The sequence below is a fragment of the Phocoena phocoena genome, chromosome 13 (assembly GCF_963924675.1).
Source record: "Phocoena phocoena chromosome 13, mPhoPho1.1, whole genome shotgun sequence".
NCBI lineage: Eukaryota > Metazoa > Chordata > Mammalia > Artiodactyla > Phocoenidae > Phocoena > Phocoena phocoena.
In genome coordinates this window covers 38,702,045-38,711,591 of record NC_089231.1, presented here as the reverse complement: position 1 = coordinate 38,711,591, position 9,547 = coordinate 38,702,045, and the positions used below count along the sequence as shown (strand labels likewise).

The following is a 9,547-nucleotide window of genomic DNA, read 5'->3' as shown; positions in this document are numbered from 1 at the left end:
GAGCAGTTGTACTGAACTGCAGCTGTTTTGTTTTTTTCATTTTTTTTTTTACAACATCTGGACATCCTAAAAGGAGCCAAGAAAAAGAAAAAGAAAATTTTAAAAATAACAAAATTAACCAACAAAATAGAAAGAAAGGCAGAAGGCCTGAGAGGAACCAGACAGATGTTCTTCTAAAGCAAAAAAGAAAAAAACATGGTAGGTCCGAGGGCCCCCCAGCCTCCAGATGAACAGGACATCAGTGAGGAGGGCGTCAAGGCGGAAAGCCAAAGCAAGTCCTCCCAAAGGTGCAAATAAATTATAATAAATATGTTATACTTTAAAATATATGTGTTCTTAAATAATTCAGTGTTTTTTTCTGATTCTGAGTTTTTTTAAGCAATGTCTTTTTTAACTGCTCTAAAGTCATTTACCAAAGATAAATATCGTGCTTTCATTAAATAGTTTTCCTTGTTTTTTTTTCTCTATCATTACAATTAAAAGTCCTACAAAATATGCAAATTTATTTACAGAAAAACAGAGCCGGCATCATTTAAACATCCCTGTTTTTCAAAATTCCTTGTAAACAGTTTCAGAAATTCTTCAAAGATTTTTTTTTTTTTCTCTCTCTTGTTTAAGGTTTTTGTGTGTGTGTGTGTTGTTTAGTTGTTTTAAGATGAAAGTTCCCAGGTCTCCCTTGCCCGGAAAGTCTCTGGAGCAAGCATGGAAGGCGAGTGAAGCAGAGGTGTCGAGGGCTTGCGGAGAGCGGGCGAGCGCGCGCAGCTCCCGGAGCGAAGCGAGGCGAGGGCGGAGGTGGCGGCGGGCCTTCCTGCCAGAGGCGCGGCCTCCACCGGAGGTGGGCAGCCAGGGGCCCACAGGTCTGGGCGGGTCCGGCCTGGCCCTCGGGGTCAACGGCATCCAACAGCACTCGCGGGGAGAAGGGATTGATGCTCAGTCTAAACTCTACAAAAGTACAGTCCTACAACATCTGGGATTTTAGCAGTAACGCTAACTTCTATAGGTTTTTTTTTTTTTTTTTGCTTTCCTCTAATTTTTCTTCTATTATATAGGTATTTTAAACTTCTCCTTTTTAAAATTCTGTACAACTATTATGATTTTAAGAGGGGGAAGAGTTAGAAGCATTTACAGACTTTTCACAATTATCTTGCCTCGTCAGTCCCTTGTTTTCCCCTCCTTTTCTCACACTTCACGGTTAACGAGTTTTCATATTTTGTTACTTTCCCCGAATATCCACCAATTTGTTCGTCTTAACAGCTCCATCCAGACATATAATACAGAAAACCATAGGAAAGTGTCATAGACTTGAATGACAGTAATCAAAGCGCCTCTCAAAGTATCAAAGAACTATTATCTTGCTGTTTTAAAAGCATTGAAGCATTATTTTTCTTTTTTTTGTTTTTTTGTGTTTTTTGTGTTTTTTTTTTTTTAATTACATTTTTCATAGAATCGCTCTAAGCTGTTTCAAGAACAGCCATGAGGCAGGAAGGAGGTTCTCCTCCGTTCCCCCTCTATTTGACCTAGAGCTACACATCTGCAATAAAAAGTTTGGTCCTTTGGTCCCTAAATAGCTAAAGGAATGACAGATAGAGATGATCAGTGGCGGCCTCCCAGCCGCCCCCCTGGGGACCAGGCCCCACCAGACACACCGCTTGCCCCAGCCTGCCTCAGGCGCCCATGGGCTGGAAAAGCCCCAGGGATCGGGAAGCAGCGGCCCTTCCCGGTTCCCAGCCCTGCAGCCTCCCCACCTTGTCTCAAGTTATTTTGTTTTAAAGTTGCCTTTTTTTTTCTCGTTTTTCTTCATCTTCTTCTTCTTTATGTCATATATATTTTTCCCCCAAACACGTGCCCTCTGAACTCCACAGACGCTATACTTTCCTTGAAGAAATGTGACAGTCACAGAGAGTGTCTGGAGTCTTCAGCTTGATTGATATTGGCTGATATGTCAAAGGTGTCATCCAACAGTTCTCATTTATAAATATATATAGAGAGAGGTTTGTTTTTTAATGTAGCCCGTTCAGCATCCTGCCCTAAAATGAAGAAAATCAGGGCTGATTAAGCCAAGAGAGGAAATACAAAATGCATCCAAACACCAAAAGGAACCTGCCTCGGGGGTTAGGGCGGGAGCTCTGGGGGATAGCGGGAGAGGGGGAAGAGACCAGTATGAGAATTAGTCATGATCATGATACATAAAAAAGAAATCGACTCTTCTATTCAGAGTAAGAAACCACTGGGAGGTCTAGTGGTGATGGTTGTAGCTGAGGTTTGGTTGTTGGGAGAGGGTTTTTGATTTGGGTTCCTTTAGAGTTCTGGATTGGGGGACGGCTAGATCTAAGGGAAGAATTTGGGACTGTGGGATATGAATTCATCATTAAACTGATCTCTAAGGGATCTAGCCCAGATACAATATGTATACAGAAGCCTAGCAAACAAGATAGCAAAAATCTAGCAGCCCAGCCCACCACCCCCCCAAGATCCGTGACATGAATTTTGCAGAATTCTTGCCCAGTTTCCAAGCCAACCACCTCTTTCCCAAGGTCACTATTTGCGAGGCTATGTATATATATGTATATCTGGATATATGTGTAGAATATATTCACCTGCACATATGTGGATATACATGGATATGTGTGTATGTATATGCATAGATACACACATACACACACACACACACACATAATATTTTTCTCATACATGCCAGGGAATTTAGAGGAAATTCAGCACTTCGAGGAAGTGGATGGGGAGAACCTAAAAGAAGTTAGAACGGATTTAATCATCAAAGTTAAATTAACTCAGACAATTCTTGATTTTGTTTTGAATGGTGGCTTTTTGGTGTTTTGTTTTGCATTTCAAAGAAAAAAAATCATGATCCGACTAGAATCAGAAGGAAAATGCTTAATCATTGTGAATTAACAAATGAGACTCGTCTCCATTCTAGCAAGCAGCTTCCACTTATACATGGGGGTGACTGGTTACATCAAGAGAGTTAGAACTGCAAAGCCCCCAGTTGAGGGGACAACGTCATGCGTATATCAATCCATGCTGGCAGGTTTTTCACACTGTTGATTCAACAAACAGCAAACCGTACACAGCAATCTAAACAATTACAACACCAAATAAAATAATAATAAAATTAAAAAACACTTGTCAAGGACCCTTTTTCAGTTGTAAACGAAAAGGTGCATTTTGCTTTTGTTAGTACTGTTTCTTCCAAACCGACCAAAAAGCCCTCCCAACTCCCAGGCCCCCACCTCCCTCCCCACATTTAATTTAGCAGAAGTGGCTACAATACAAACCTTACAATTGCTACCGGGCTCTCTCTCAGAGGCCCCGGGCTTTGAACTCTAGGTTTTTGGTTTAGAATTTTTTTTTTTTTTTTTTATCATTCTGTTACTGTAGAGATTTTGTTTTTGTTTTTTTCTTTTTGTTTTTCCTTTTGAAGTGAGATTTAAAATAGCCTAACTGGAAAAAGACCAGACCTAGGAAAGTGTCAATTGAAAAAGGCCCCCAAATTTCTAGAAAAAAATAAAATCACAATATTTTCAAGTGCAAGTAAATCAACCACGCATAGATACTTTTAAGATGTTTTCCTCATTTTTAAGAAAAAAAAAAATAATGGTTTGCACAGTTAAATGATCCCATGTCCGATAATTCGGGAATTCATCTTTATTTTTACTATTTTTTTGTTCTTTTGTTTTTTTTTCTCTATGTGACATCTAGAGAAGCATAAAAAACGCTGAACAAGAAAAACCAAACAACAGAAAGTAAAACCACTGCAAGCACCAAGAACGAAACGAAAATGAGCACAGCAAAAAAGATTGTGGCAGCACAAAAGTCAAGAAAATGCACGTGTGATCATGACTGGCCAATCATCAACTGATACAACATCCAAGAAAAACGCTCCAATCACAGCACCTCCACGAAACTTGACGGCAATTGTCATGCAACCGATTCTTAGCCTTGTTACATGACGCCATCATGTCACACTGTGAACTTTGAGTTGATTTGAACTTACGGATGGGGGACTGTTTTCTCCACTCTCATGTGATTACGTGAACTTTATTCCTAGCTCAGCGCGAGACTGTGGTGGATTTGACTGGCCCTGGTTGGGTTGTTGGAATTTGATTGAATGACAAAAGAAGAAAAGATTTATATATATATTTATATATGTAGAGAGAGAGAGAAAGAGAGAGAGAACAAGAGAGTGTGGGCAAGGGGGGAGGAGGGGGGGCGGGTTGGGTCGGGGAGTGTGGGGGGTGGGACAGGGAGAGTCGGGTTGAGGGTGAAGAAGGGCAAGGAAGAAGTTAAAACAAAATTAAAAGGAAAAATATTTATACAGCACCAGACCACAGCATCAATCTAAAAGCTCTAATGAGAGAACAGCAGTCAAATCATAAGAGAACTGAAAAAAAAACTCAAAGGATGGAGGAAGCCGGCAGACAAACAACATGGGCACGTCAACACACACACACTCAGGCACACGCACACGCACACACGGTTGTTTGTGCAGACACATGATACACCGTGAACAGTAGCAGAACCTCACACAGGGCCACTAAGGGCATCCATCATGCGCTGGGAAGAGGAGGGAGGGTGTAGGCAGCTTGGTGAGGGGGCCAGAAAAAACTAAAACAGCCCCTCAAACCACCTTGGCCGGCAAGCAGATCAGGGAGCACGCTCTCTGCCTCTGACCACCCTTGATTCTTTCCCTCTCCCCCAGGTGCCGAGCTCTCCTCGCCTCGCCAGCCTGCCGTGGCTTCAGCCTGTGGACCAGCAGGGGGAGCCTGACCGGGTGGCCCCGATTTGCCGGGTGGGGCAGAGGCTGATTAAGGCGACTGCTGTATCCGTGGGGTCCGTCCACAAAACACCCTGCTGCCCAGTACAGCGCATGCAGACGGCAACTCAGCCCTCCCGCCCTGTCCCGTCCCGCCGTGGCCGCCATCCCCAGAGAAGGGCGTCCCCACTAAAAGAGCACCCGCTGCATGAGGCCGTGAGCCTCTCCCCGTCCACTCTGCCTCAACCCTCTTTCCTCAGAACCTTCAGAAAATGAACACTTGTAGTTCTGAGATTTAGAGTAAATCACATCAACGTTCTCAGAATTCTACAGACACATCCTGGCACAACTGATTTTATTTCATGATCGCCTTACTCTCTCTGTTCTGCTCTCAAGGTGGCCCACGTGGCCAAAGCAAGGCTGCTTCCTGGCACGTGAAGCCTTTAGACGGCTCTGCAGCTCTGACCCAGGAAACGGTCACGTGGAAGACTAGGGTGCCCTGCAGTGCTGGTCACACGGAACAGGAGACTCCACTGGAGAGGGGCGGGCTATGGCCCTGTTTCCCCAGTCTCTCTGCTGCTGTCACTTGTGCTCTGCTGCCCTCCCCCACTCCACCTCCCCCTTCTCCATTCCTTCATACCCTATACCCCTCCACGTACAGCTTTCTAGACTGCCCCATCTCACAAGCCCCGACCTGCCTTCTTCACTAGTGGAGCCCTAACTGGCGGAGGCTGAGCTCCCTTCTCTGTCGAGCATCATCCAATTATTCCGTTTTGAGTTGTCTTGAGCACGCGTCACCATTGGGGGTCCTTTGCCCCCACCCAGGGCACTGGGGGCCCCCAGCCCTATGCCCTCCTCACGGTTACCCCTGAGCTCACTTCCCAGTCCCTGCTCCCCTGCAGCCCCCGGGTCTGTGCACCAGGCTTGCAGAGTCTGCAGGGGTTTCCGACGCACCGGGCTTCTACACGCAGCGGCTTCCACTCTCAGCTTTGTGTTTTCCTACAGGGAGTGTGGAAGGGAAGCCTGAGGTCATGACATGTCACTGTGGATAAGATGCAAAACAGCTGAGAGGTGACTATTTTAAGCCTGAGCCCGGCCTCCAGCTCTGCGTTCTCAGAAGAGCCCCCGCCCCTCTTCCTCCGCAGAGCCCTGCTGCCCTGCCTGCCCGTCCTACTCCTCCCACAGCAGATCTCCCTCACCAAGACCAGGGCCCAACAAGGCCCGTCTGCATCTCCAGCCCCTCCGGAAAGCAAGCCCTTAGACCCACCACCCAGGAGAGCCAACTGGCGGGCCCCTGGGGTGGGAGAAGAGGCCTAAGAACTGAGGAGGGGGAATTCCCCAGCGGTCCGGTGGTTAGGACTGTGCCCTCACTGCCGAGGGCCCGGGTTCAATCCCTGGTGGGGGAACTAAGATCCTGAAAGCCTCACGGCGCGGAGGGCAGCGCCATCAGGTGTCAGCCACGGCAACCCAGGGACACCTGCACCCAGTCCTGGGACGCCCACTCCTCCCCACTCCACTGTGCTCCTTTGCCGGCTGCCAGCTTTCCTCCAGCCACCCTTCAGTGCCTGGCACTGCCCAGTGCTGGGGATTCGAGCCTGAATTTCACACAGCTCCGCCCCAAGTCTCCATCCAGGGAACCTTCTCGTACCCACTCACCTCTCACACACACTTGGTCCCCAGCACACAAACACTCAGACTCGTTCAGCCGCTAAGGAGGCTCCCTGGGGTTCTTCCCATGCACTGCTGACCACTTTCTTCATTAGGGAGCGGTGGCACCTCTGCCTGCACAGTGACCCCTGCCTGGCCACCCTCTGGAAGAGCCTCTCCGAGCACAGCCCTAGAGGTGACAGCAGAGTCACTGACCGGCGTAGGGGAGCTTGAATCAGGACCGGGAAGCCCCACCTCATGACCTGGTCAAGCTGAGCCAATTCAGATGCCAGGTCCTAAACACAGCTGGTCAGAGCAGACGCTGTGCAAAAGCACACTCAGAACCAAAGCCCGGGGCCAGAAGAAACGGGGCTCCCAGGGAGTCAGACACGCCACTCAGAGGGTTCTCCCTCCACGGAGCCGGATGCCCGCGCGCCCGCCCTCAGCCTGGGCCCAGAGGTGGAACAAGGGACTTGGGTGTCTGCCTGGACCTGGCCACGTTCGTGTTTCTGCCCACTTTCCCTGCCTTTGTTTCCTTCCTCTTAGTTTCCCCGTAAAGATTTCTGGGAGAAACTCCCATCTTAGCGCAAGATGAGGGGCAGGGGCAGCAATGAAGCCAGGAACCCATGCTCCCATCCATCAGGGTGCGCAGACCCCACCCTACCCAGGCCTCATTTTACAGAACCAAAGCCCAACCACGCTCCCCCTCCCCACGGCTGCCCTGCCAGGGGCCCTCTCTTTCCCCAGAACCCCCTCACTCCAGTTCTGACCCGGCCACCTATTTGCCTCATGTCTTTACCACCGGCCATGAGACCACCCTCCCGGTGCCTATTCACACCTAACTATGGCCCCTGAGCCCCTGCTTAGGCTAGCCCCGCCCTTCCGAGCAACTAGGACCCATCATCTGTAAACACCCTTTGCTGGCCTGTAAAATCATGCAGTTTTAAGCTGCTTTTGCATGCTGTTTCCTCCCTCTCTTACTGGCAGCAGCCACTGCCCATGGCGCTCCCCGAGCCTGGCCCTATGGCACCTGCCTTCTGTTACACCCTCTAACGGTCTTGGGTTGGGAACCTGAATGCACCATTTGTTAAAATCCTGTGAATGGAGCTGAAAGGTCAACTCTACTGTAGGAGCTACGCGAGCTCACAGTTTTTTAGAAGACTGCTTAGTGGGGGGCTAGTCAGATGGCTGTCCCCAGAGAAATGAGAGGCCCTGATGTGTCCCCTCTGATATTCAGGACACTCTGGGGTAGGAGGGGTGAGGTGAAGATAGCAGAGGGGGGTTTATCCATCTCCTTACTTGAAGGGGTTAAGAGCTCAGCCTCTGGAAGTAAGCACTCCCCCTTCATATCATGACTCTGCTGCTCAGGAGCTGATTAGCAAGTGACTTAATCTGTCGGTGCTCCATCTATAAAATGGGAATAATAACACTACCTACCTCATAGGCAGCTACAAGTACACAGTTATGTCTTAGAGTTGTCACCTACAAGAACTGTCTCTTGCACGGTAAGCGCAGTCTGAAAGTCTGTGGTTCTCATCTTTCTGGCCTTCGTATTCCCTGGTGGAAGAAACCACCCTGCTCTTTTAGCCACTCCTCTCAAGCCCCCACCCCAATCATGACTGCTAACTGGTTCTACCCTGAGGGCCACTTCTTACCTTCTGTCCCAAACCACAAGTCTGCCGTCCTCACCCCTTCATCTGGGAATTTCTCTGACCTAGATGTTCCCTCCTTTCTTGGGGTTTTAGTTGCATCAAGGTCTAGGAGGCTGAGACAAGCTGTTTTGGGGGGAGCCGCAAAACACACCCACAGGGGCCCCTCGGAATCTCAGGGCATGGCACTGGAGCATGCTGCCTCCTTAAAAGTCCTCTGATGGCTCCAATGCCTGGGTTTCATCACTGAAGAAATGGAAGCCCAAGAGGGAAAGCACCTTGACCCAGGTCACGCCTTAGTGGCAGAGCTAAGCCTGTTTAAGAAAAAGTGCTCCATGTCGCGAAAGGGCTGCTTTCACTGCACTGTCCCTCCCCTCCTATGGAAATGTACCCATTGGCTGGCTGCCACCGTGTCGGTATGAGCACAGAGCTGGAAGCTCCACGCGGGCAGCACGGTGACCATGCGTCTCGGCATCCCGGCACTGAGCCAGCATCTGGCACAAGAAAGTGCCCACGCTCTGAACGAACATGTGCGTGTGCATTTCACACAGACCAAAGACGGACAGGGGCAGGAACTGAGGAAGCATGAGAGGTGGACGCTGCTCTTCTAGCTTTGCAGCGAGTAGAGGCTCAAGCACCCTCTTCAAGGGAAGGTGAGTGTGACTGCTCCTGGGTGGATGAAGGCGGTCCTGCTGGCAGCGGTGGGATTTGAGAGGAGACTGGGAAGCCGGAGACCTCCCTCCCAAACTCCAGACTCTGACCCTCCACTCGGATGTGTAAGTGTCACGTGCCTCACCTTTCTCCCAATCCCTCTCCATCTCAGACCACGACAACTCTGCTCTTCCAGTTACTCGGGCCAAAAGCTAAGCGTCATCCTTGATGCCTCTTTCTCTCACATCCCCTCTAATTCCTTACAAACAGCACCAACTCCCTCACACCACATCGACTGCTGTCACCCTGGACTGAGCGGTCCCAGCGCTAGACCTCTGCCTTGGGCCCTACGATCTATCAACACGGCAGCCAGCGAGCCTCCTGAAATGCAAGTTAATGACATCACTCTTCTGTGCGGAGCTCTCCAGTGGCTCCCCCCAAGCCCCCCATTTCTGAGGAGAGGCCAAAGTCCATGCAACGGCTTGTAGGTCCTACACGAGGTGGCCCTCCTCACCTCTGGGATCTCCTTTTCCACTACACCCCACCCCCACCCCCGCCCCGTGCTCGCTCTCCTCCAGTCACCTTGGCCTCCTGCTGGTCCTTGAACACACAGCATTGCCCACACCTTGGAGCCTGTGCACTGCCTGTTCCCTGGGCGCGAGGACCGAGGGAACAGCCAAACCCTGGCGTGGCTCCCGGCCTCCCCTTCTTCAAACCTTTGCTCAGATGTCACCTCCTCAACAAGGCCTACCCTGACTACCTGATTTAACTGTAACCAACAATTCTGACACACTATATAATTTACTCTTTGATCCTCTGTCCTTGTTTG

The 9,547-nt window shown here is 49.5% G+C and overlaps 1 protein-coding gene across 14 annotated transcripts in view; it reads right to left on the bottom strand.

Moving 5' to 3' along the window:
• Nucleotides 1-1,418: 1,418 nt before the first annotated feature.
• Nucleotides 1,419-9,547, bottom strand: part of CELF4 (CUGBP Elav-like family member 4) — a 296,737-nt gene continuing 288,608 nt past the window's right edge. For 9 of the 14 annotated variants that reach the window (XM_065890240.1, XM_065890242.1, XM_065890241.1 and 6 more), the window contains one exon: nt 2,001-2,027. In XM_065890240.1, the coding sequence (XP_065746312.1) occupies nt 2,001-2,027 (27 nt within the window). Of the gene's footprint in view, nt 2,028-4,045; nt 4,100-9,547 lie in introns of those variants that run through there. The other 5 variants (XM_065890237.1, XM_065890239.1, XM_065890243.1 and 2 more) reach the window with 2 other exon arrangements.